Below are 27,312 nucleotides of genomic sequence, written 5' to 3'. Positions count from 1 at the left end.
AACTCGCCGCCACCTTTGTGACGCCACAGGTCGAGTTTCAGGCCGCTCCGATTTGAAGTGCGCATGCGCAAATGCTGTCCGAGGGTGGGTTACAATTGAGTAACGCCAGCGCTGATTGGGCAGGGGAGGGGGCGGGGCGGCGAAGGCGGTAGTGGGCTCCTATAGGCTGGTAGCCTAGACGCTCAAGCTACCTGATTGGGTGCGGCGAGAGCTGAGTACGCGTGCCCCTTTCATGTTCCTTTCCTGGATTGGTGCGCCCAGGGTTTTGGTTTTCCGATTGGCTCACGCCGAGGTGGGCGGGTAAGGAGCCGGGAGATTTGAATTTGAAAGCCAGTACTGCCAGCATCGGCCCCGGGAGGCGGCGGAGGGACGCTGGATCCCTTGGGTTTGTGGAGTCGGTGGTCATCATGTCCTTTCCCAAGGCGCCCCTGAAGCGATTCAATGACCCTTCCGGTGCGTACTGGGGAAGGCACTGGGGGGCCGGAGTTGCTCTCACGCCCCTTGCCCCCCTTTCGGTCCCTCTGTCAGAGGGCAATTAATTGGAGGCGATTTTAGGGCTGGCTTAGGGTTCATTCAATTGATTCGTGTGTGTTTTTTTCTTCTTAAATACATATTAAGCATTTACTACATACCAAGCATAATTTGGATATTTAGATAGTAAGAATATAGCAGTGAGCGACGCAAGGTGTCTGCCCCACGGAGCTTCCGCCCCGTTGGAGAGAATACAGCCTATAAACAGGGCTGTGTGGACCCTGAATCAGAGAGGAAGAATAGGTGTGAGAAAGCGTGGGTAGCTATTGGATGGTCCAGTGTGGAAGCTGCGGTTAAAAACAAACAAACACCTGGCCATGCTATTTTGTCTGTCCGTGTGGATTTCTTTTTGGGTGTTCCATTCAGGCATAAAGGAAAGAGGGCTGCTAAAGGCAGTTTGTGGTGGTAAAATTGTGGGAGTATCAGAAACACTATAAATGAAGGAATGGCAGTTAATATGGACGGTCTTTACACAGATTATTAGTTCTGTTTTAATTCCCCAACATCCCGGAGAGTTGATCCTATTCATTATGTTACTAATAAAACGTCCTGCGTTACACAACCAAACCGGGCCTCCTTGAATTCCATCCTGTGCTCTTAACCACTGCAGGGCCGAAGTACAAGAACCAGAAAACCTTGCATGTGGTTGGTAAGACCATCATTTGTGACAGGCGAACTTTATGCAGGGACTGTGCTAAGATTTTCCTCCTAGATCTGGTTTATTTTTTCCAACAGCCAAATGAGGAAGGTGCTGATACTGTCCTTACTTTACAGATGAGGAAACTGAGGGTTTTTGTAACTGTACCGAGCAGCCTGTGTTACAGCTGAACCATGATTTATCCATTATAACATACACTTAATGGTCACTGTCTTTAATCTCTGTAAGACAATATGAAAATGTAAATGTTCTTATTCACCATCTTCTCCCAATGACTGCACTGTATCTGGCACATAGTAATGTCCATGGATTGGCAGGCAAAGTTGGATTTGAATCCTAATCTGGCTGATGGCAAAATTCTCTTCCTTTTACCACATCCCTAGTGATTTTCTGTGTATTCACCACACTGCTTATCTCCACCCTGAGCTAAATCCTGGGGATACAGTCATGATTAAGACAGTGTCTACCTCCAAACAGTAAGCCTGATGAGGGAGATGGATAGTACATTGTCTAATGTGGGGAAGTGGATAAGTACGCTATATAAGTACATACACCTTTTTGCAAAACTGGGGAGTTCAATGATAGAAATGATACACACAGGCTGCTATGTGGTGGTTATAACCTGATTGGAGGATTCAGAGGAAACAGTTAAAGATGAATCAGGCTGAGATCTGAAGGATAAGTGAGAGTTAGCTAGGCAAAATGGAAGGTGAACTAGCCATCCTAGATGGAAGAAAAAGAATTGAATGCAGTGTATAGAATGTTTATGTGTATATAAACGCATTGCCTAACTGCCTGTGTTAGCTTCCAATTATTGTGTGGGTTTTTTAATATATTTTTGGTTTCAGAGAAAAATTTGCTGTGTGAGTCACAGGGATATTTTCTATTGTTTCACTTTTTAAAAAATGCTAGTGAAGATATACCGATGAGCTTTTATCATCCCATTTGAAAAACACTTAGGGGATAGGAGGAGTTGCTTTGTGATTGTCAAACTCCTGCTGTTCCTATTTATTTGCATGAAACTCGGAAGTAAATAGCTTTTCAGAGAATAGTATAACATTTAGTGTGAGCCACTCTTGAGATTCTTAACTTACCCTTAACCCAAAAGCCTGCCTCTGCTCAGCCTGGATTCCAGGAATGACATTCCTCTCTTTGAAATGCCTTTCTGATCCCCACCTCCCCCTGTCCTTGTTTGTTGATGTTATTTTAGTTAATAAGCCCCATTTATTATTCAAACTAGTGACCCCCTGCACAAAAATTTGCACACAGTGGGGGGTTCCCTCAGCTCAGCCTGCCCCCTCTCACAGATGGAACCCTCAGGAGATGTGCTACTTTCTTTTTTCCTTTCCCTCCCTTCCTTCCTTCCTTCTTTCCTTCCTTCCTTCCTTCCTTCCTTCCTTCCTTCCTTCCTTCCTTCCTTCCTTCCTTCCTTCCTTCCTTCTTTCCTTCCTCCCTTCCTTCCTTCCTTCTTTCCTTCCTTCCTTCCTTCCTTCCTTCCTTCCTTCCTTCCTTCCTTCCTTCCTTCTTTCCTTCCTTCCTTCCTTCCTTCCTTCCTTCCTTCCCTCACCTGAGGATATGTTTCCATTGATTTTTAGAGAGCAAAGAAAGACAGAGAAGCATCAATGTGAGAGGAACACTTTGATTGGTTGCCTCCGGCATGAACCCTTATCTGGGCTCCAGCCAGGAAGGAGCCTGCAACCTAGGTACATGCCCTTGGTCAGAATCGAACACAGACCCTGTGATCAGCAGGCCGAGGCTCTATCCACTGAGCCAAACCAGCTAGGGCAGGATATGACATTTCTTAGCCCCTCCAGCAGTGGACCTTCGTTTTTTCCTCCAGGAGTGAGGTGGAAAAACCCTAGATTAGGGGTGTCGAACTCAATCAGAGAAGGGGCCAAAATCTAAAATCCAGCCTAAATCGCGGGCCGAATGGTTTACTGAACAGTCATAAACTGTCATTGTGATGGAAACGCAGCGGAGTGCAGTGATGACAGCGCGGTGCGGGCCACATTGCAAGGCCTGGCGGGACGGATTTGGCCCGCGGGCCTTGTGTTTGACACATGTGCCCTAGATCAACTTCTTGGATTCTTATAACCCAAGTTACCAAGTGGTGGCATACAGGAGCTTATCCAATGAGTGGTCATAAAAGGTATTTACTCTCGAACTGATTTGGCTCAGTGGATAGACGGTGGGCCTGCAGACTGAAGGGTCCCAGGTTTGATTCCTGTTAAGGGCATGTGCCTTGGTTGGAGGCATATCCCCAGTAGGGAGTGTGCAGGAGGCAGCTAATCAATGTTTCTCTCTCATTGATATTTCCAACTGTCTATACCTCTCCCCTCTTCTCTGTAAAAAAATCAATTAAAAAAAAAATATATATATATACACATACACACACACACACACACACACACACACATAAAGAGAGAGAATAGTATAACATAGTATAACGCCATTGATTTCCAATCAGCTAAAACTTTGTGCTAATGACATTTTTGTTATTGTGAGTCCTGAGAGCCAGATCTTATATTTACTATGCATAAGCACTCTGAAATGCCTTTAATTTGGGACTTAGTTTACTTACATGAGGTTATAAAATATAAATGTCTGAGACATAGAAATATAGTCTATGGCATTACAAATTTTTTGATGTATTGATATTAGGCAGAGATGAATTGTCATGCTACATTTTTTTTTTTCCCAGGCTAACTCTTGAGGGCTTGACACTTTTATTTGCTTCATTTCTAGAATCTGATGAAAGTTAACCTCAGAGACTCTGAGTAGCATTGATTCCAAATATATTATTCTTTCTAGTCAATCCTTAAAAAGAAAACCATGCCGAGACCGGTTTGGCTCAATGGATAGAGCGTCGGCTTGGGGACTGAAGGGACCCGGGTTCGATTCCAGTCAAGGGCATGTACCTTGGTTGCGGGCATATCCCCGGAGGGGGTTGTGCAAGAGGCAGCTCGTCGATGACTCTCTCTCATCGATGTTTCTAACTCTCTATCTCTCCCTTCCTCTCTGTACAAAATCAATAAAATATATTAAATTAAAAAAAAAGAAAGAAAGAAAACCATGTTGCTTATTCTTTCATAATGTTCATCCCAAGACTGTCTTTGCTGTTTTGCTCAGTTACATGTATTCCTTTAACCCAAGTGAAATAAAGGGCATTTGGGAACTTGATATTGTTCCTCAGATCAAAACGGTGCTATTTTTACATTTGAAAGAACCAAGTGTATTTATAGCATTTTTTACATTTATATTACTCACTTTACTTTGCATGTTTTAACTTAGGATTCTAAATGACATTAGAAGAATCATTAATGTTTTCTGTTTCCTCTAGGTTGTGCACCATCTCCAGGTGCTTATGATGTGAAGACTTCAGAAGTATTGAAAGGACCAGTTTCCTTTCAGAAATCACAAAGATTTAAAAAACAAAAAGGTACTGAATCCCAAAATACTAAAATGATGGTTATATGATCTCATAAGTTTTAAAGTTATGAATAATAGTACATACATTTAAAGCTGTTATGGTATTTCTAAAAATGTGAAATTAAAAGGTATGGTTAAATTTTTGTATTTGAAAAATAATAAGTTTGTATTTGATGGATTTATGAGAGCCAACTACAGAATAATGCTTTTATCATTACACTATTGTATAATCAGGAAAATTGTACAAAACACTCAACGTAAATATGTCCTTTCCCTTTTTAAAAAAAATATATTTTTATTGATTTCAGAGAGGAAGAGAGAGGGAAAGAGAAATAGAAACATCAATGATCAAGAAAATCATTGATTGGCTGCCTTGTGCATGCCTTCTACTGAGGATCAAGCCAGCAACCTTGGCATGTGCCCTTGAGGGGAATCGAACCTGGGATCCTTCAATCCACAGGCTGACGCTCTATCCACTGAGCCAAACCAACTAGGGCTCGTTTCCCTTTTTGTTAATTATCTTAGCCTTCTGTCAGGGAATATTAGGAAAATCAGAAAAATGTGAGATGTTTAAAATATATTGTGCAACTAATTATTTAGAAATATACAGCCAAGAAAAGAATAACATTATATTGCTTCACTGATAGTTGCAATAAGAAATTTTGAAATTGTGTTTTGTCTGTGGTACAATTTATTGCAGAATCTCAACAAAATCTTACTGTTGACAAAGATACCACCTTGCCTGCTTCAGCAAGAAAAGTTAAGACTTTGGGATTAAAGGTGAGGTGATCTTATGTTCTACTCGTTTTATGAACTGTACCATTTCAGTTTGTCTTTATTTCTTTGAATTTTCCCCCCTCTTTGGGTCTGTAAGTTTAAGTTGATTTCTCTTTCTAAATTTCTTTTCTTTATGAGATAGCATAATTAAAAATTCAAACCGTATTGCTGATTAACATTAGAAAGAAGCAGTTAGTAGTTTTATTCATAAAGCTCCTCTGTTCTTTTTCACTGGACTTTTAAAAAAATTATATATATATATATATATATATATATATATATATATATATATATATATATAGATTGATTTTTTACAGAGAGGAAGGGAGAGGGATAGAGAATTAGAAACATCGATGAGAGATAAATATCAATCATCTGCCTCTTGCACACCCCCTACTGGGGATGTGCCCTCAACCAAGGTGCATGCCCTTGACCGGAATTGAACCTTTCTGTCCACAGGCCAATGTGCTATCCACTGAGGCAAACCAGTAGGGCATCCCTGGGCTTTTTAAGGGAAAAAAAAAAATCTAATTTGATTGAGATTAAAACTTTTAAGCCTGAAATATTTTGAGATTTAAAGAACCTTTTCCCTCATTTACTAAGTCACCTACAAAGTGTTTAATAGACTCAGGGGAAATTTTAAAATATAAATTAACTGTTTGGAATCCTTAATCTTTTCTGATAACTCAAAATAAAATTCAGCTATGATGATTGTGGCACTAAAATTTGACCATCACTATTCTTTGACTTTTAAATAGAAGGATTCTCAAAAGAATGATAAAGACTTGAAGATGTTGGAAAAAGAGGTAAGCAATGCTTTTCACTTCTTGAGAAATAAAAAATAAATGTGCTGTGTATAATGGAAAGAGAATTACATAGAATTAAGAGACAGGGATTCTGTTGTAGTTTGAGGAGTCACACTGGATCAGACCAGTGCCTACAGGGTAATCATCCCTTGGCTTAGGCACCCTATATCAGAACCTGGGTGTCTGTGTGGGATGCTGGAAAAATCAAGTTGTTAGCTTACTGAGGGACAGCTTCAGGATAACCCATTTAATGAAAAAATGATAACAAAAAATCAAAATGTTGGTTTTCTACAATTATATGTAGATGCAGTATTTACATTTACTTTTCCTGTACTCTACTCTGCATGTTAAGACAATGACTAACTAGGGAATTGCTTAGTGAGCATAAAATTCTAGCAAGCTAGTTGAATTGTGATAGAGTGCTGGTAATCTGATGCATTCCTCTGCACCAGTGATATAGGCCTCCCTCAATCATAAAATGAGTTAGGGCTGCCCTGTTACATGGTATTTACTTACCACATGCTACTATTTAAAGAAATTAAATTAACACCTCAGTTCTTCAGTTGCACTAGTCACAGTTCAAGTGTCCAATAGCCCCATGTGAGGGAAGGATACCATACTGGGCAGTGCATCTCCACCATGGCAGAAGTTCCTATTGAGCTGAGCTGACCTAAAGAACCCACTCACTTCCCTAATCAGGGCTAAGCTGGTCACTGCCAGCTCCGCTTTTCTGCCAGTAATTTATCCATGTTTCCATTACTGACTCTTTCTGGTGGACATATTCTTTTTGATACATTAAAACTTTTTGTTGATTACAGTAAAATTTTGGTTTAGAATATATCAAGGTAACTTTGCAAATCTCAGCCCTGTTTAATCTGATTCTTTTGTATTTATTTTTAATAATATTGGCTATCACTTTATTATTTTTTATTTTATTTTATGTTTTAATTTATTGATTTCAGAGAGGAAGGGAGAGGGAGAGATAGAAACATCAATGATGAGAGAGAATCATTGATTGGCTGCCTCCTGCAGGCCCCCCACTGGGGATCGATCCTGCAACGGGGGCTTATGCCCTGACCTGGAATTGAACTGTGACCTCCAGGCTCATAGGTCATCACTCAACCCCTGAGTCACATCAGCCTTGCAGCTATCATTTTATTGAGGATACATGAAAAAGGATGAATGGAGGAGGGGGAGCAGTAATAGGTGAATCTCACTTAGATAGTAGGCAAGTGGTAGTTCCAGGATTAGAACTGGTCATTTGGGTCAGATAATCTTTTAAAATGGAGATTTTTAGCAAATAGAGCTCTATTTAAGCCCAAAAATATTTGCTGTTGTTTTTTTTAACTTGAATTGGTTGTCAGTATTTAAATGGAAAGTTTCATGCAAAACAAATTCAGATTTTCGCCTTCTCTTCCAAAAGCAGATCTGAAAACACTTCCCACATTCCCCTCCTGGCCTGTGCAGGGCTGCCTCTTTAGATGCCCCGCATTTGCTCTTCAACCCTCACCTGGCTCTCTTTACTTGTTCATGTTTTGTGTTTAGCCACGTAGCTATTTGAGTTTACAAACCCTTTTTTTGTCTTAACTTAAGCTTCTTTAGCTGCAAAAAGTGTGATATAGATTATCTCAGTGTTTGTTTTTCGACTGTATAATACTATGCTGAAAACACCAGTTATAAACAATAATGTAAGCACTGCGAATCTTATGGTAGGGACTCTCAAAGTCTAGTCAGTCCCTAGCCTCTAGTTCTCATAAGTGATGCTTAATACATTTTTAGTTAAGCAGTGTTGGCTTAAAATACTGAGATTGATATAAATACAAAGCCAGTAAGAATATAAAATATTTTTCATGTGACTTACTACAGCTATGCTTTCTTGTTACTTTCATACCAAGCAAAGAGTCTAGTTTGGTAAATGTTTTCTGTGCACTAAAAAAAATATGTATGCACTCGTTAGGTATAGTAGTCTATATATGTCAGTTCAAGGTGGTTAATAGTCCCGTTCAAATATTTATACTGTTATTATTCTATTAATTTCTAAGAGAGGTATTTTTAAAATTTTAGTTCTGTGAATTCATCTGTTTCCCTTTTACGTCTGTCAGTATGTGCTATTTAAATTTTGAAGTTATATAAGTGCACAACAAATTGAAGCCTATGTCTTCCTCCTGAAATGACCTTTTTAAAAAAAAAAAGTGTTTTTTGTTTTTTGTTTTTACTTTATACTAAGAGAGGAAGGGAGAGAGAGAGAGAGAGAGAAACATTAATCAGCTGCCTCTTGCATTGAACTGAGAATTGACTCATGGTTTGACACTCAGCCACTGAGCCACAGTGGCCAGGCAATGCTTACAGATTTTTAAAATGTGTCATAAGTTAAATGTGATTGTTCACGCAGAGCATGGTGTCACAGTAAGAGATTTTCCTGGAGCTTGAATGTTTTACTGGTCCGTAGCAGGTAGTTACACTGGCATTGTGTTTGTGTATCCTTCCTTCCTCACCTGTCTCCACCCAGATTCGCGTCCTCCTGCAGGAACGCGGGACTCAGGACAAGCGGCTCCAGGATCTGGAAGCTGAGCTGGAGAAGACGGAAGCAAAGCTCAGCGCTGCGGTCAGGGAAAAAACATCTCTCTCTGCAAGCAATGCTACGCTGGAAAAGCAGCTGACTGAGTTAACCAGAACTAATGAGCTACTCAAATCTAAGGTATGTGGACCGCAAGATTGACAACTGGATAAATAATAAACATGTTTTTTCTCATACACTATTTTTTGGGGGGAATTTTAGACTCTAATTTAGTCTTTTTTCCTTCTCTAAATGTACCTTAAATATTAAGCTGCTTCCAGTAAAAATCATTATAGTATCTTTTTTATTATGTTGCCTGGCACATAAGAATTTATAAACAAACATGTTACTTTTTGTTTTAATGCCTGACATTTTCTCTTCCTCTTTCAAAGTGAACCTCCAGAAATAAGAACATTAACCAAAGTTGCAGCATTTACATCTAGAAGTTACTTTAAAGATCTCCCTTTGAAACAATGAGTAGTATGATAGCCTGCTTCCATCTCAAATCCTCTTGGGAGTAAAGTGCAAAATGAATCAATATGTTCAATCAGTGAATTGTGTTTATCAGTACTAATAGGTCTTAGCATAGTCATTTCGCTTTTTACAGAAGTAGAAGGAAGCTGAAACTCACTGTTGAGTTTCAGAGTCATTTATTCGCGGCCTATGTGCTGGAGACTGCATAGGAACTAACCATGGGAACAGATTCCCGGGCCCCATCCATGGAGATCTGATGTAGTTGGCCTTGGATGGGCTCTGTACCCCTCACATGTTTCAAAGCAAACCAGGCAATTTAAATGCATTTTTGTTAAGCAAACACCCTTTATGAAATCCTCTCCAAGAAATTTTTATTAGAGCCTTGCAAAGAACTTGCCAATATATAGAGGTAGGTGACCACCCAAACTACTTTCAGAAATAAACCAGAAAGTCACATGAAGGAGAAGGAGGGACAAGAACAATAGTGTGAATAGTAATCCTGGTTCATCAAAGGCTGTTTGCTCTGTCAGAATATACTGCAGGCAAATCACAGTCCCAGCAACTGGTACTAATCAATATTAATCAATACGTCAGGGATTTGTTATATAATTTAACAGAAAATATTTCTGAATCTTTTCCATGTTTGTTGTACTTAGTTTTCAGAAGATAGCAACCAGAAGAACCTGAGGATTCTAAGCCTTGAGCTGATGAAGCTTAGAAACAAAAGAGAAGCTAAGATGAGGGTGAGTGACGCCTTTGCTGAGTGTGCTGGGTCTGGTTCTGCAGGTCTGAACGGTTTCTTATTTCCTGCAACATGTTTCTGTTGTGTAGAGTATGATGGCTAAACAACAAGGCATGGAGGTGAAATTGCATGTCACCCAGAAGAACTTGGAAGAGTCTCAAGGGAAAGTAGCACAGCTCGAGGGGAAACTGTGAGTGCCTAAAGGAAAGCGTTCATTCCGGATCCACTGCTCTCATCTGCTTTTCTTTCTGGGATGTTAACCTTCCCACAGTACTTACCTCAGGGCCTTCCTCTCGTTGCCTTATTTCTTTTCCCAAGTGATAATTGAGACTTACTCATTCCCAAACAGTTTAGGTTGAAAAGATAAACGACTATTATTACTTGCGTACATCTTCTGTATCAGTGATGAGGAGAGACCTCAAAGGCTTTCTAATAGCCTAAACTTGTGGTAGTGGTCAAGTTGACCCAAATTGAGAAGCACTGGTATGGGAGCCTGTGATTAATGCACAGTTCTAGCCTCTCACTGACATACAATAAAATACACAGATCACAAGTAGTCAGTTTGATGACTCTTGACAGTTGTATGTACCTGAATAACCACCACCCGAATATGGTAGAGAATACTGCCATCCCTTCACAAAGTTCTTCCATGCCTGCTGTTCCTGCTCCTCCCTGGGTAATGCCCCCCACCCCGCAGCCACTCTCTGACTTCCATTGTCATAAATTAGTTTGGCTTGGGGGGGGGGGCACATTTATTATTGTAGGCATGTGTTTATAAGCCTCCATCTGTTTACTGTTCTCCTGTTGATCGACATTTGGATTTCCAGTTTCTGACTATTATGAATGAGACGGCTATATATATGCCCTTTGTGGACATATGCTTTTATTTCTCTTGAGTAAATAAGAATGGAATTCCTGGGTCACAGCATATATCTATAACATTTTCAAAAACTCAAAGCAGATGAACCATTTTACACTCCATTTTACACAGTTAGCAATGTATCATAGTTTCAGTGGTTCCACACCCTCACCAACATTTGATGTTAGTGCGATTTCAGCCCTTGCAGTACCTGTGAAGTAGTATCTCATTTGTGATTTTAATTTATATGCTATTAATGTCGATTATATTTTTATAATAGATCATTCATGTATATTCTTTTGTAAGGTATTTAAGTCTTTTGCCCTTTGCTTAAATTGCGGTGTTTGGAGGAGGTAAACACATAAGTAATTGCATTAAGGCATCCTGGAACAAAGACTTTATGGCATACAGATGCTCTTTTGAATGTGTGGTGGGTGGGGAAGCCAGGAAAGCTACAAAAAATATTATTTCTGTCACCTGGAGCGCTGTAGATGATGACTCATTATCACGGCCCTTTTGTCGGTATATATTTGGAAAGCTTTCTCACTTAAAAAAAACTTAGGTCTCCTACTTGCATATATTAAATTGCCAACTTGAGATGTCACAGAGTTTAGACTCTGGCATCAACCTGCCTGATACAGCAGTATCTGGTACAGAATAAGCACCATATGTGATCATTGTATGTATTAATATACACACCCTTTTTTTTAGTGTTTCAATACAGAAAGAAAAGATTGATGAAAAATCTGAAACTGAAAAACTCTTGGAATACATTGAAGAAATAAGGTAATATCAAAAGTGCTTTTAAATCGGGCCTCATTTTGTTGAATTGTGATTAATACATCATTTTCATTTCTGTTCAGTTAATTTTTCCTATGCTTAAATAGATGTGCTCTTCAAAATAGTTTGTTTTAATGCAGTTGTGCCTCAGATCAAGTGGAAAAATACAAGCTAGACGTTGCCCAGTTAGAAGAAAATTTGAAAGAGAAGAATTGTGAAGTGTTAAGCCTTAAGCAGTCTCTTGAAGAAAATATTGTTACGTTATCTGAACAAGTAAAAGACCTGAATGCTAAATGTCAGCTACTTGAAAAAGAAAAAGGTATTCAAGTGTTTGCAGTATCACTGTCTTCAGCTAAGTACTACATACAGCATCTAAGAAAAGCACTGCTATGTTTAAAAACAACTTTTTAAAATAACTATGTAAACAACAAAAAGATTCTGTTCTACTTATGAGAATTTAGTCTTTTATGATGTATGTTCTATTTAATATGTTGCTTATCTTGTAAACATACAGTTTTGCATTATTTGACTTCTCCATTTGGTAGCCATTTAAAGTTGGTAGGTACAAAGAAGTAGGTGTGGGGAATCATTATATGACATGTAGAATATAATATAAATGAAGAGGGTTTTTTTTTTTTCCTTTGAAAATACTTGATCTCTGTTAACATGCTGTGTATGTTAATGGAACGTATATATAATGAAATATAATGGGGATCTGGGTTGTTCAAAGCTATTATCCATAATCTGTGTTCAGCATTGTTAACGTTTCTCTTTTCTAGAAGACCTCATCAACAGGGACAGAGAACAGGATGAACATCTGAATTCTGAAATACAAAACTTAAAAGAGAAGTTAATTCTTGAAAAACAAGAACATGAAAAGCTACAGCAAAAAGAGTTGCAAATTGATTCACTTCTGCAACAAGAGAAGGTAGTTTTCTACAATGTAAAATAAAACTAGTACTTATGTCATACATTTCCCTGTGGTCAGAACACTTTCAAATCGTATATATAGCCTGTGATCCACCAATTCTATATTTAGAATTTTATCCTGAGGAAATAATTATAGTTATGCAGCAGATTTAACTGCAAAGGGTTAATTCCCTGCTGGTGTAGCTCAGGGTTGAATGTCAAAGTATGAACCAGGAGGTCACAGTTCACTTCTTGTCAGGGCACATCCCCAGTAGCAGGCATGCGGGAAGCAGCCAATTGGTGATTCTCTCACATCATTGATGTTTCTATTGCTCTCTCTCCCTTCTCTGAAATAAAATAATAATAACTTTTTTAATGTTTACCACAAGATTATTGACAATGTGAAAAATTATAATCAGCAGAGGAAGCAAAATAAGGAAATTGTTTAAAAACCTTTTCCAGCACACTCTTCTTGTTAGAGTATTACATAGGCATTTACAGTTATGTTGAAAAAAAGCATATATTATATGAGAAAAGGGAAAATTTCTTATAATCCAGGTTATGTAAAAAACATTTTACATGTCTTTGAGAAAAAAGTCCACTAAGAAAGAATGGGCATAGGATGGAAATACATAATTCTTAGAAATAGAAATTTAGAGAGCCTATAAAAGTTACTAGATGTTCTACCTTAGTAGTAATCAAAAAAATAAAAATCCTTTTTCTTTTTCTCTTATATGATTGGCACAAATTTAAACATTTGATTAAAAAAAAGACCCTTGTTGAGAGTTGGACAATATTATATAAATATTATATTGTTGAAGAATCTACAAAAACTAAAGAAATTAAGTAGATCTGTATATACCAACTTAAAAATCTCAATAACAATTTTTGTGTTTTTTTAAATGACTTTTATATACACAGTATTTATCTTTCATATGTTAAAAAGTATTATATAAATAATAAGAAAAGACCTTAAAGCAAATATATCAAAGTAGTGGTTATCTCTGCAATGGGGAAAGTAAGATTTGGGTGTGGAGCAGTCAAGGCAATTTTTTCTTTATTGATGATGTCAAAGTTTTTTACAATCATGATTTACTTATATTTATCTTTTTACTGGTGTGTACTCATATAACTAAAATATTTTTATATAACATTGAAATCATAGTCCTTTTTATATAATGTCATATGACAAAAATATGTTAAAAAGCCAGTTGTAGAATATAATTTTAGTTTTACAAGAAGTAGGTTTGTGTATATGTGTTTCATAGGAAAAAGACTAAAGTAACATTTATCACAATGTTGACAAGTTATAGGATATACTCCCTGACAAAGTGACTATGATATCTTCATATTTTTTTTCAATTTCCTTGAGGATCTTGAATTTGATGTTCTTACTTCATTACATGTACATTTTTCTGTCCTTAGTAAAACCTCACACATTATTAAATTATTTAAACCTTTTGAATAATGTTGGTGGTTTTCTGTTGAATCTAGGAATTATCTTCTAGTCTTCAGCAGAAGCTCTGTTCTTTTCAAGAGGACATGATGAAAGAGAAGAATCTATTTGAGGAAGAATTAAAGCAAGCTCTGGCTGAGCTAGATAAATTACAGCAAAAGGAGGAAAAATCTGAACAGTTGGTTAAGCAGCTGGAAGAAGAGACTAAAGCTAGAGCTGAAGAACTGAAACTTCTGGAAGAAAAACTGAAGGGGTTTGTATTAATAGGACTTTACACATATGATTCCAGATTTTACAAAGTATTTTGCCAGTACATTCTCAGGATTCTCATATCAATCATGCAAGTGGGTGAGGTTAGAATTATTTTGCAAGTAAGGAGAAAGTACATGCATAGGATGTATATATATAGATAAGACCCTAAATAATAGCCAAATCCTTCTTTATTTAAAGCCAGTGGTTTTAAGAGTTTTAATTCAAAAACGACCAGCCCTAACCTGTTTGGCTCAGTGGATGGAATGTGGGCCCGTGGACTGAGGGGTCCTGGGTTCGATTTTGGTCAAGAGTATGTACCTTGGTTGCTGGCTCAATCCCCAGTAGGGGGCGAGCAGGAGATAGCTGATTAATGTTTCTCATTGATATTTCCCTCCCTCTCCCTTCCTCTCTGTAAAATCAATAGAATACTTTTTTTTTTTAATGACTAAAATTTTGTGGATCCTATAATTACTCTCATATTTTCTAAAAATGATAGGACATTAATGTTAAAATAATAATAGATTTAGAAAAAATACTCCCCCAAATTAAGTTTCTCACCGTTTAATAAGACACAATTCCATTTTTGTATATGTGTACATCAATTTACATAATGTGAGTTATATTTTTAATTACCTGTTTTGAGGGAGTACAAACACTTCAAAAATAACAATCAAAAAGCAAAATGGGGCCCTGGCTGGTTTGGCTCAGTGGATAGAGCATCGGTCTGGAGATTGAATGGTCCAGAGTTCAATTCCAGTCAAGGGCACATGCCCAGGTTGTGGGCTCCATCCCCAATAGGTGGCGTGCGGGAGGCAACCAATCTGATTCTCTCTCATCATTGATGTTTCTCTCTCTCCCTCTCCATTTATTTTATTTATTTCATGATGAAATAAATAAAAATATGTGTGTTTTGTTTTGTTTTTTGGTTTTTTTTTTAAAAAAAAAAAAAAGCAAAATGGGGGGAAAAATAACTAGAACTGGGAAACATTAAAAATAAGAAATGGCCAGCCGGTGTGGCTCAGTGGCTGGATGTCAACCTGATAACCAGGAGTTCACAATTCCATTCTGGATCAGGACACATGGCCAGGGTTGCGGGCTCGATCCCCAGTTTGGGGGGTGCAGGAGGCATCTGATCAATGATTCTCCTCATTGATGTTTCTATATATCTCTCCCTCTTTTTTAGTCTCTCTGAAATAAATAACAACATATATATATTTTAAAAAAATAAATGTATTATTAGAAATAGAAAGACTGAGATCTCATGCTTTCTTTTTCACTCTAGTTCCATATTGCTTTCATCATGTTATGTGTCCTCCACTACATTTACTTAAAATGTCCAGATTAGCCGAAACCGGTTTGGCTCAATAGATGGAGCATCAGCCTGTGGACTGAAGGGTCCCAGGATCGATTCCGGTCAAGGGCATATACCTGGGTTACAGGCACATCCCCAGTACGGGGTGTGCAAGAGGCAGCTGATCAATGACTCTCTCTCATCGATGTTTCTAATACTCTATCTCTCTTCTTCTCTGTACAAAATCAATAAAATATATTTATAAAAAATAAATAAAGTAAAATAAATATGTAAAGTTTTAAAAAGCACACCAAGGTTTTATATATAACTGCTTTGGCAGGAGCAGTACCAAATGTAATTAGGGCTTTGTTCTATATTCCAGCCAGTCTCGGGGCAGGTGCTTTAAGTGCCTGAGTAGATGATTTCATATTCAGAAAGTTGACATAATCATGTATTCTGAGTCATAGAATTGTCCAGAGGTCAGGAGATAAATATTTTGCTACTAGTCGGGTGACTATGAGCAAGATAATCTTAATCTCCATAATTTTCTATTTCATTATATTTAAAATAGTTTTTTGAGTTTGTTTCTGTGGTTCATCTATTCCAGCCTTGAAATTTTATGCTAAAAAGAAAAACTAAGATAGTTGAAAGTGATTCCTCTAGGGGGCAGGAAAGGTAATATTTTGTTTAAAATCCATTAGTGTGATTTGACTGCTTTTACAATAGCTGCTGTGTGTATATTTTTTTTAAGTCTCCTACTCATTACAGAATGAATTCGACCACCTGTTATCTTGTCTCAGTGTCAAACTTAATCTATAAGCAAATAATGCTTCTTACTTATAGTTTTTAGTTCCAAATATTCTTTAAAAGATCTCATAAGCTCATAAGCATATCTAAAAATTATATAATTTTGTAATACATGTTATTTAATAAGTTTTTGAGTCTTCAAAGAACAATTTATAATGTGGATTATTGATACAATCAAAATAAATTACATAATCCTATATCTTTTAAAACAAAGTATCTTTAATTGTGCTAAGTATTTCTTAAATGTCTATACATAGAAATTAAATTTTATTCAGTACAAATGCTTTCTAACTAGTAATTCTTCACATTCTTAGCTTTTGCTATTATGATTCTATTTGAGTCTTTTTATCTTATTTTCCCAAAAACTACATACATACACACATGTGATATAAAAAGATAAATGTGCAAGTAAGTAAATGAAGATGAAAACAATGTAAAAAAAAAGAACAGAAAAGATACTAGTGTAGTAGTCCATAAATTTTCACCTAAGGTATTCACTAGCTGATGTAAACAGGAAGGTTTGGGATTCAAAGGTAAATACTCACCTCTTTCTTAGTGCAATGATTTGTAGCTAGTAGCTTATCTTTTCTTTGTTCCTTTTTTCTTAGGAAAGAAGCGGAACTGGAGAGAAGTAATGCCGCTCACACTCAGGCCACCCTGCTTTTGCAGGAAAGGTGTAATACTGCAGAGCAAAACCTGGGAGGTGTTAAAGCTCAATTTGAAAGGTATTTTTATTGGGTGCCTGTACTTGCTAACATAATAAGAGCAGGGAGGGGTACTTAGGGAAAACTGGACAACAAAATCAATTGCACAAATAAAATTATTGGTATCACTTTAAATTCCATAGTGACCAACCATAAATGGGCATTTAGTGTTGCATGTTAGTCTTAGTATGTATAGGAATTTCCCTTTGATTTTAATGTGGCTGGGTTTGTAGATTCTTTTGTGTACACTTTTGCATCTCATTGAAGAACTTCTTTCTGCCCCAGTGAACATAAAGAGAGTCACCTATTTTTCTTCTAAATGTTTCAGTTTCTCTTTTCACTTTTTCACCTAGAACTGATTTTTGTGTGTAGTGATATTGGGATCAAATTTATTTTTGTTTTTCCATGTGGATAATGAATTGCCTATTGTCTGTTCATTGAATAGTACCTTCTTTCCTAGTGATCTCCTTCATGTGATATATGTAATACACATATTCACACACTTATCATGTATATGTATCTATTTTAATTATAATTTTTCTGTCATAGCAGAAATATAAATTATATAAATTTTGTATTAGGCGATTTTTAGTGCTGTTCTCAATCCTGAAAAGGGATTTCCCCTCCTGCTATTTTGAAAGATAGTGCCTTAGCCATTCCATGAATCCACTCACCATCACTATGCTAATGCCATTAAAGCTTATTTCTTCAGATCATACGTCTCCATTCAGCTTTGTACCCACCTACTCAGCTGCCTACTTGACATCTCCAAGTAGATACCTGACTATCTTCCAGTAGTAATGTGTCTAAAACAACTCTTCTCTCTATTCTACCTCTAGTCTCATTCTTCTTATCTGTCAGTAACATCTTACTAACTTCTCACTCCATAAATCTTAGTGTCATCTTTGATCATTTTTCTCTTCCTTTCTCCTAACACCTAATCTATTTCTGGAATTTTGAAATTCTGCCTCCAAAAGAGATCTCACATCTTTCCATTGTCAGCTCCTTTGTTAAAGCCTTTTCCACTCACTGGGACTGATAATTGTCTTTTATTTAACTCTTCCAACGTGGCACCCCTGCACCTTGCCCAGGCCATTCTCCACATGTCTCCAGAGTAGTCCACACATGTAGAGACCTCAGGTAACCCCATGGTGCTCTGCAGTGATGAATGGCCTCAGTCCACTCTAGCTTCTGCCCTTGCTTCATTTATTAGGCTCCAGGCTTATCTTTTTTCTTTCTGTTTTGTGTTTTGCTTTAAAATATGGAATTTGTTCCATCCTCACTCAGGGGTGCTAATCTTCTCTGTATTATTCCAATTTTAGTAGCACTGCAGTCTCATCTTTTCATGCACTATAGTCTACCTGTCTCTGAGCATCTTTTCTCTCTGAAATACTTCGTCCTAACTGCCTGGCAAAATCTTCCTTATCCATCATGTCTCAGCTTAACTGAATTCCTCAGGACTCTTCTGAATCATCAACCAAAAGGTAGGGTACTCTGTTGTATTAGCTTAAGGAGTTCTGTAGTTCTTCTTCATAACTCTTACCACAAATTTAATTATATACATATTTTTTCAAATATTTTGGGAAAACCTGGTGAGGCATTTTTCTCTCTTCCCCACAAGACCATAAACTCTGACAGAAAGTGCAGGGATTGTAGAATTTTTGTTTTAGAGTAATTTTCCTGTTTGGTAGTTGATATTTTTAATCTCTATATGTGTACTTCCTACACATAGTAGTCACTGAATTTTTTTATTTGAATGAAAAGCCTATGCAATATAAGCTCATTAGCACTGACCTCAGAACATTGAATTCTTACTTGTATACGTGCATACATAGATACTGAGATTTTTTTCTTGTTTTACCTAAAATTTTATAAACTATAAATTCATTAGCTACATATTTGTCATGTATATGTTAACTTATTCTTCTTGTTAATAAGCTATAAAGTATTAACAGCTTGTGAGACAGAAGATCTTAAGCTGGAGAACTCATCACTTAAGGAAAAAGTGGCCAAGGCCGAGAAAAGTGCAGAGGATCTTCAGCATCAGATATTGGCAACTAAGAATTCAAACCAAGAATATGCAAGGTATGTAGTAAAAATAAAACCATACTTGTGGCCCTCAAACCATAGGACAATGTTGTGAAAGCCAGCTACCAAGTATGCAAGGAGGAGTTATAGTTCATTTCATGGCTTGCTTTGTGCGATCTCAAATTGCAAATGAAGAATTTAGTTAAGCCCAGCTGGCCTGGCTCAATGGTTGAGCATTGACCTATGAACCAGGAGATCACTGTTGGACTCCCAGTCAAGGTACATGCCCAGGTTTCAGGCCTGAGCTCTAGTGTGGGGTGTGCAGGAGGCAGCTAATCCATGGTTCTCTCTCACCATTGATGTTGCTGTTTCTCTCTCCCTCTCCCTTCCTCTGAAATCAATAATAAAAGATATACTTTAAAAAAGAATTTATTTAAAAATATAAAGTTCTCAAGAAGGTCCTTAAATTAAAAAATAATAATAATGGAAAAGAACAAAAAGAGAATTAAAATGGCCGTAAAATGTTTAGTGGACTCTTCTCTCTCAAACCCAAGGATGCTTCTAGATCTGCAGACCAGAGCAACACTTAAAGAAACAGAAATTAAAGAAATCACAGTTTCTTCTCTCAAAAAAATAAGTGATTTGGAGAACCAGCTCAAGCAGCAAGGGGAAGACTTCAAGCAGCAGCTGGAAGAGAAAGAAGCAAGGTAATCCCACTTCTGAACCCGGATACCACACACCTCAGTCCATTTTTTTTGAATACTTTATATCTTTAATTTAATTTTCTGTTACAGGAAAGCTGGAAAAGAAAATACAATGGCAGAATTAACTGAGGAAATGAATAAGTGGCGTCTCCTTTATGAAGAACTATATAATAAAACAAAGCCTTTTCAGGTGTGTTAAGTAGGACTAAGCTTACTCATGTTTGTTTTAGTTATTCGCTTTGTCAGGACAGGACAGCGCTTGGTTTTTCTGAAAGACCATTTTGCTGTGCATCTAGTGCCAATTTAATTTCCTATTAAAGAAGGCTTATAAATGTTGTCAAATTATTATGCATACATTTTTTTAATAAAGCTTTTATAGTCTAGAATATACCTCCTAGTAAGAGACTTAAAGTTAATAGCATAGAAGGTTTTTTGATCATTAATCTATGTAAAATTGTGATAATTATTTTGTTGTGATCTTTCTCAATGTATCTCAAATTAACATACAGATCTTAACATGGCCAAAGAATAAATGCTAATCTTGGCACTTTGGTACATTAGGAGTTCTGGTTATAATATGATCCAGATGATAAAAATTAGCCTGGCCAGTCTAGACTTCTTGTTTCTTTCTGTTTTTATGATCTTTGAAATGAAAAACACTAAATTTTTTTAAAAAGTCTCATTTATGGAGAGCTCTGAGAATATGTCAACAAAATTTGTTTTTGTTCATTTTCTTGTAACTTTGTCTTGTATATAGTTTATATAGACAAGTAAAGTTTAAGAATTTTAAGTCTTAACTTTATATTAAAAAACAAACAACAACACTATTTTTCAGCTACAACTGGATGCTTTTGAGGCAGAGAAACAGGCTTTGTTGAATGAACATGGTGCAGCTCAGGACCAGCTAAATAAACTAAGAGATTCCTATGCTAAATTGTTGGGCCATCAGAATCTCAAGCAAAAAATCAAGCATGTTGTGAAATTGAAAGATGAAAATAGCCAACTCAAATCGGTTTGTAAAATAACACACTCCTACTGAAGATATTGGGATGGGGTATTTTTTATTCTATTTATAACATGTAAGTAAAATGAAGAACTTTGGTATCAGAAAAAAGTGATAATCCATCTAACAAGTAAGGATTTATTTTCTTTTAGAGTGTTGACCAGATGGATAGTAATGTTCTCAGATTTTCTAACTACTTCATTAGTATATTTAAAATTACTAGAGCCCTATCTGATTTGGCTCAGTGGTTAGTGTTGCCCCACAAACTGAAGGGTTGCGGGTTCGATTCTGGTGAAGGGCACATACCTCCATTGCAGACTCGGTTCCTAGCCTTGGTTGGAGCATGTGTGGGAGGCAACAAATCATGTGTCTCTCTGACATCAATATTTTTCTCTGTCTTTTCCCCTCTCTTCCATTCTCCCTAAAAAATGATTGGAAAAATTCAGAAAGGTTTCATATCCATTTCTATTTGTAAAGCAGAAAAATCCTTGATGTAAGTAAATACTATAAAGATAGGCAGTGTTCAAAACTAGTTAGATATTTAAGTTTTTTAACAGCCTTATTGAAATATAACTCACACACCATTAATGTGTACAACTCAGTGGTTTTTAGTATATGTACAGATCGCTACAGCCATCAATCACCATAGTCAATTTTAGAACATTTTTATTACCTCAAAATGAAACCCCTTATCCTTTAGTTATTATCTCCCTATCTTCTCATCCAGTCCTCCCTCCCACCACTAAAATACTTCCTGCCTTTTTCTTGATGGTTAGCTTCACTAGAAAGCAGGTCAGTGGAGCCCCTCAGGTCCTCATGCTGGAAGTTGGTGTTGGCATTTATTACTGAATTTTAGAGACAGGGGAAGGGAGAGAAACATTGGTGTGGGAGTGAAACATTGATCAGCTACTTCCTGCACAACAACCTACAAGGGATGGAGCCTGCAACTTGGGTATGTGCCCTGACCAGGAAAAGAACCAGCAACCTTTGGGTGCATAGGACGATGCTCAACCAATGGAGTCCCGCCAACCGGACTAACTCCATAGTCTTAAAGCCTTTATCTAATAGTGATTTTTGCCATTTGGTTTGATATCTGAGGGACTTTGGAATTTTTCAGTAACGTTGGTTTCCACATTTTACCAATGTGACCTTAAATAATTGTTTATTGTCTTTTTTTTCTTTTTTTTTTTTTTTACAAAGGAGCTGTCAAAACTCCGTTCTCAGCTTGCTAAAATAAAGCAAAGTGAGAGAAACCTTCAGGAAGAGTTGAATAAAGTTCTGGGCATCAGACGCTTTGATCCTTCAAAGGCTTTTCTTCATGAAAGTAAAGAAAATTTTGTTCCGAAAACCCCACTAAAAGAAGGTAAGAAATGAGGATGCATAGAAGTGTCATCTTCCTTTGGATTTGCTTTTAGAGCATTTAGCAAATTAAACATTTTTATGAACTGACAAATTTTTTAGTTTCTGACATGAAAGAAATTGATATTTTTGAGTGAAATGCCTTTTCTTTCCTTTTTCCATACTTTATATTTTCCATATCTATAGATCCCATCTGTCCTTCAAGCCCATTGAAACTCCATCTTCCTTGAAGCCTTGTCTGACTTTTTTGCTCCTACCCACTCCCCCCACCAGAACTATTCCTTGTAGCACACCTTTAGCATTTTATCCTCAATGTCTGATTTGTAGTTTTGGAGAAGTAGGTGTTCTATCTTGATTGTGAATCTTGGTATCATTATTGACAATAAATCAAAATGGGTTGAAACAGTGAATGAGGAATATAAATAAAACTGTTACAGAATGGGAATATTACTTTGTGCACCTTACAAAAGATGGTAGATGCCTGTTTTTAGTTTGTACTGACTGACGAACTGATGTTGACTTAGGACACTAATACCTCTCTTCAATAATCCCTGCAGGCAATACAAACTGCTGTTGAGCTCCTATGGAGTTTCAAGAATCATGCAAGTAATGAACTGAAAAACCAAGTTGAAGATTATTTTATTTTTATTATTCTTGTTGTTGCTGTAGTTATAATGTTTGTAATGAATACTTTTTAAATGTATTTAATATTAACTTTCTATTTTTAGGTATCTGAAAGCAAGTTCAACATTTTTACCCATATGTCTTCTGACATTTTATTTTCTCCTGTCAGTACCTCCTTCCAGCTGTTCATTTTCATCACTTCATTCTAAACCTTCTGCGTAGCTTTCCAGCTTTACAACTTGTCCCATCAATCAGCATTTCTTTAAAAATCACTTTTATGTTATTACTCCACTATTCTGAAACTAAAGGTGGTTTCAGGATTCTAATACCCAGGTTTTTTAGTTTGATCCTGGATGGCTTTTCTGATCTGAACCTCTTAACCTAAGACAAAACACCTTGGCTTGTTCTTGATTCTACATTATTTTCCTAAAAATGTTCACTGTGTTTTACCCATCGTCCATTTATCCAGTTCAAGCAAGAAGTAAGGACATACTTAATTCCATAGTCATCTCTTATAAGTCACTGAGCTGGTCAATAATTTGCAGATTTCTAGTCTCTATCCCAGTCCTACTAAATTAAAATCTTGAATTTTGGGTTGAAAATCTGCATTTGAAACAAACTCTGCACTTAATTTTTAGATAAGTTGAAAATCTGAGAAACACTAAAAATCGGAAATAACTTCTTTATTTTGAGAGAATGTTTATGAAAGCTGGGAAGAGTGAACTAAGGAAGGGTGTAGGTCAGAAGAAACAGCAGGAGAGCCTCAGCAGAACTGCATTGGCTCAAGGAGAAGTCAGAGGAAAGGGGACCTTGGGGACAGATGCAGGGTTAGCCCAGGACGAGTTGTTGCTGCCCACTGCTACCCTAGTTGCAAGTCTCATGGGGACCCTTAGAGTTTAGGAGATGTGGGCCTATGTGTGAAAAAGAGGGGGGTGGAAAAGGCACTGCATGCTCCTAGGAGCGGGAGAGCACTTAATTAACTAGAGGATTTTTCTTCTGTTGCTTACCATTGGTCTGACTGCTGGACGTTGGATTAGTATTTCTGAAATGTGAAATAAAGGTCACACATTAACTCATATTATATGAAGTTACATTAATGCTTCTATGTAAGGTATATTTATTATCTCTGCCCTCCCCTACCTACCTTCTCTAGAATTACAAATGGTAGTATACCACTTAGAGAGTGGTAATACTCCATCTAAAATTTCTGATTTACACAGTTAGTACATGATAATCCACCTTTTAAAATAATATCTCCCCCTTGAGGGACCAACAGAGATTATTACAATCAGAATAGCTTTTTACAATAAATGATTTTATTGGAACTTGATAGATAGTTGAATTTTTAAATGTCATTTTAATTAAGTTCAGAGGAAATGTAGAAATTAGGAAATTTGTATAATAAAATCAAATAGTTCAAGACTCCTGTTTTTACTAAAGATGGAGTAACAGGAATTAAATTTATAGTTCCTTTCCCTACCCTACACACACACACACACACACACACACACCTAAAAAAAAACTAGACAAGATATACAAAATAATGAGTTTCAAGATGCTAGGCATGAGACAAGAGATGGAAAAATCCAGGTGAGCCCTATAATTGTTCCCTGTTTACTGCCTTGAGAGAATTTTCAAAGGATGATGTAGGAGAGGGGAATGCAGGCAGAGTCCACCCAAGCACCAGAGTTGAAAAAGACAGAGCTGAGATGTGAGGAGACCCAAGTGCCCAGAGTTTGCAGGACAGGGCACGGGGAAGGAGAAAATTGCACGGAGAGAAAACTCTTGAGTCTGCCAAGGGTCCCTAAAGTTTTCATCAATCGTGCATGTGAGGAAACTAACTACATGAGGCCAGGGAAAGAAGCACCCTCCACAATGAAAATTCACAGTGCTCAAAGCTGACACTAGGCTAGGGATACGGCCTGTGGCCACCAGCCAAGCTGGAGAAACCTAAGGTTGTATGGCGCTTAGAGTAGGATGTACAGAAGGATTTAGCCCCAGTGTTGGGGAATACAGGTATACCTCATTTTATTGCACTTCACTTCTATTGTACTTTGCAGATAATGTGTTCTTTACAAATTGATGGTTCGTGGCAACCCTATGTCAAACAAGGATACCAAAAAGATTATGACTTGCTGAAAGCTCAGATGATTATTGGCATTTTTAAGCAATAAAGTATTTTATAATTACGGTACATACAATTGTTTGTGTGTTTTTAGACAGTGCTATTACATCTCGGAACAAAGCTCAAGAATATTATAGGATTATAAAACTATGAAGCACTTACAAAGGTAAATTTCACAGTTTATAGCATCCAGTTCTGCAGAAAGGCAGGAAACACTACCCCTAATGAAGAAAATATACCACCTAGGGCTAACACATAGGTTACAATTAACAGAGGGCATCAAAACCATACATACCAAAACCTAGTGGAAACATGTAACATAGAAATAAGACCCAATCAAACGTGTAAAAACTACAATGTGTGAGATGGAAAAATAGTACCTTAATGGGAATGACAGCAGATTAGGCATTGCAAAAGGAAAGATTAGTGAACTTGGCAACGGCAGTAGGAACTGTCCAAAATGAAACGCAGAAAGAAGATTTTAAAATGAACAGCACCACGGTGCTCTGGGACCCCTCCAGATATATTTAATTGGGATTCCCAGAGGAGGAAAGGAAGGGACAGAAAAATTATTGGAAAACATTACTGGTGGAAGCATTTTCCAATTAGGATGAAAACTGTAAGCCTGCAGAGCCAAACAACACAATGAACTCTAAAAACAAATGATATCACAATCAAATTGCTGAAAAGCAGTGATGAAGAAAAAATAGTTTTCAGGAACAAAGATAAAATGATTTATAGACAAAAAGACAAAAATTATCACCAGCAGACCACGCTAGGAGAAATCAGAAAAGTCCTTCAGGCAGGAGAAAAGTGATACCAAGTGGAAAGGAGAATACACAAAGGAATGCCCTCGATGGTTTGGCTCAGTGGATAGAGCATCGGGTTAGATTCTGGTCAAGGGCACATGCCTGGGCTGTGGGCTCAATCCTCAGTAAGGTGTGCAGGAAGCAGCTGGTCAATAATTTCTTTCATCATAATGTTTCTCTCCCTTTTCCTTCCTCTCTGAAATAAATAAAAATATATATTTTTAAAAAAATAATACACCAAGGTATGAAGAGCACTAGAAATAGTAACTGCATGGGTAAATCTATGACTTGTTTGGTCTTCTTTTCTTATTACTTTATTCTTTTTGAAAGATAATCATTTTGTTTTGTTTTAATATATTTTATTGATTTTTTTACAGAGAGGAAGGGAGAAGAATAGAGAGTTAGAAACATTGATGTGAGTGAAACATCAATCAGCTGCCTCTTGCACACCCCCTACTGGGGATGTGCCCGCCACCAAGGTACATGCCCTTGACCGGAATCGACCCTGGGACCTTTCAGTCCTCAGGCCTACGCTCTATCCACTGAGCCAAACCAGTTTCAGTGAAAGATAATTGTTTAAGCAAAAATAACATAGTTTGGAGTTAACACGTTTAAAATTAGAGTATGACAGCAAACTCAAAAATTCAGGAGGGGAAAAATAGAAATATGTGATTGTAAAGTTCTTAAGTATATGTAAAGTGGTATGTTATCTGAGGATAGATTGTGATAAGTTAATAATGTATATGGTAAACCCTAAGGAAATCACTAACACTTGCAGCCATAAGTCAAAACAGAAGATAAAAATAGAATCAGAAAAAAATTTTCTATTTAAAGGAAGGCAGAAAAAGAGGGAAAGGAAAACAAAGAACAAGAAAAAGGAACCCTCTTGCACTGCTGGTGGGAATGCAGACTGGTGCAGACACTGGAGAACAGTATGGAGTTTCCTCAAAAAACTCCCATTTGACCCAGTAATTCCACTTCTCGAAATATATCCCAAGGGGGGGTAGGGGGATCAGAAAGGATATATGTACCCCTATGTTCATAGCAGCACAATTTACAATCACTAAGATTTGGAAACGGCCTAAGAGTTCATCAGCAGATGAGTGGATTAGAAAACTGGTACTTCTACACTGTGGAATACTGCTATAAAAAAGAAGGAACTCATCATTTGCAACAGCATGGATGGACCTAGAGAACATCCATGTTAAGCGAATTAAGCCATTTGGAAAAAGATAAATCTCACATGATCTCACTCATTTGTGGAATATAACGAACAACATAAACTGATGAACAAAATAGAGCCAGTGAAGGGGGGGGGAATATTTTAGAATCTAATAGAAGTAATCCTCTTATTTGCAGATTGTTAATACGTCCTTACAACTTTTGTGATATTAAACTATATTAGTACAGTTTTAACAATATTATTTACCTAAAATACTTTTATTCTAAAATATTGTTTATTGAATGTAATATTATTATATGTAAGATCGTTTTTTCCTGAATAATTGGTGTTTATTGCATGTAAAATTTAAATTTGTTTTTCTTGAGATATTAATATTTATTGCACAAAACATTATATTTAAGATCGTTTTTCTTGGAAAAAAAATAAATTTTCACTTCTAAAATAA

The 27,312-nt window shown here is 36.9% G+C and overlaps 1 protein-coding gene and 1 pseudogene across 3 annotated transcripts; one reads left to right on the top strand and one right to left on the bottom strand.

The window, feature by feature from the left end:
* Positions 1–298: 298 nt before the first annotated feature.
* On the top strand, positions 299–26,008 carry HMMR (hyaluronan mediated motility receptor). 3 transcript variants are annotated; one of them, XM_036423216.2, is made up of 18 exons: positions 299–453; positions 4,530–4,628; positions 5,319–5,398; positions 6,154–6,201; positions 8,711–8,899; positions 9,889–9,975; positions 10,064–10,164; positions 11,545–11,619; positions 11,754–11,932; positions 12,396–12,541; positions 14,017–14,231; positions 16,937–17,053; positions 18,971–19,117; positions 19,615–19,767; positions 19,855–19,954; positions 20,600–20,776; positions 21,968–22,130; positions 22,684–26,008. In XM_036423216.2, the coding sequence occupies exons 1-18, from the start codon at positions 408–410 to the stop codon at positions 22,701–22,703; spliced, it is 2,142 nt and encodes a 713-aa protein (XP_036279109.1). In that variant the 5' UTR covers positions 299–407; the 3' UTR covers positions 22,704–26,008. The 3 variants fall into 3 exon arrangements, with proteins under 3 accessions (XP_036279109.1, XP_036279110.1, XP_036279108.1); XM_036423217.2 differs by having other exon boundaries at positions 300–453; positions 6,157–6,201; positions 12,393–12,541; XM_036423215.2 differs by having other exon boundaries at positions 300–453; positions 12,393–12,541.
* LOC118711929 lies at positions 18,288–18,383 on the bottom strand (annotated as a pseudogene).
* Positions 26,009–27,312: the final 1,304 nt, after the last annotated feature.

This window comes from Pipistrellus kuhlii, unplaced genomic scaffold (assembly GCF_014108245.1).
Source record: "Pipistrellus kuhlii isolate mPipKuh1 unplaced genomic scaffold, mPipKuh1.p scaffold_m20_p_8, whole genome shotgun sequence".
NCBI classification, from domain to species: Eukaryota; Metazoa; Chordata; class Mammalia; order Chiroptera; family Vespertilionidae; genus Pipistrellus; species Pipistrellus kuhlii.
This window is presented reverse-complemented; position numbering and strand designations above follow the sequence as displayed.

Bases quoted from the DNA above. Each gene is read 5' to 3' on its own strand.
- HMMR (XM_036423215.2), top strand. From the start codon at position 408: ATGTCCTTTCCCAAGGCGCCCCTGAAGCGATTCAATGACCCTTCCG. The intron at 5,399-6,153 runs GTGAGGTGATCT...ACTTTTAAATAG, and splicing joins TTAAGACTTTGGGATTAAAG to AAGGATTCTCAAAAGAATGA. The intron at 12,542-14,016 runs GTAGTTTTCTAC...TGTTGAATCTAG, and splicing joins CACTTCTGCAACAAGAGAAG to GAATTATCTTCTAGTCTTCA.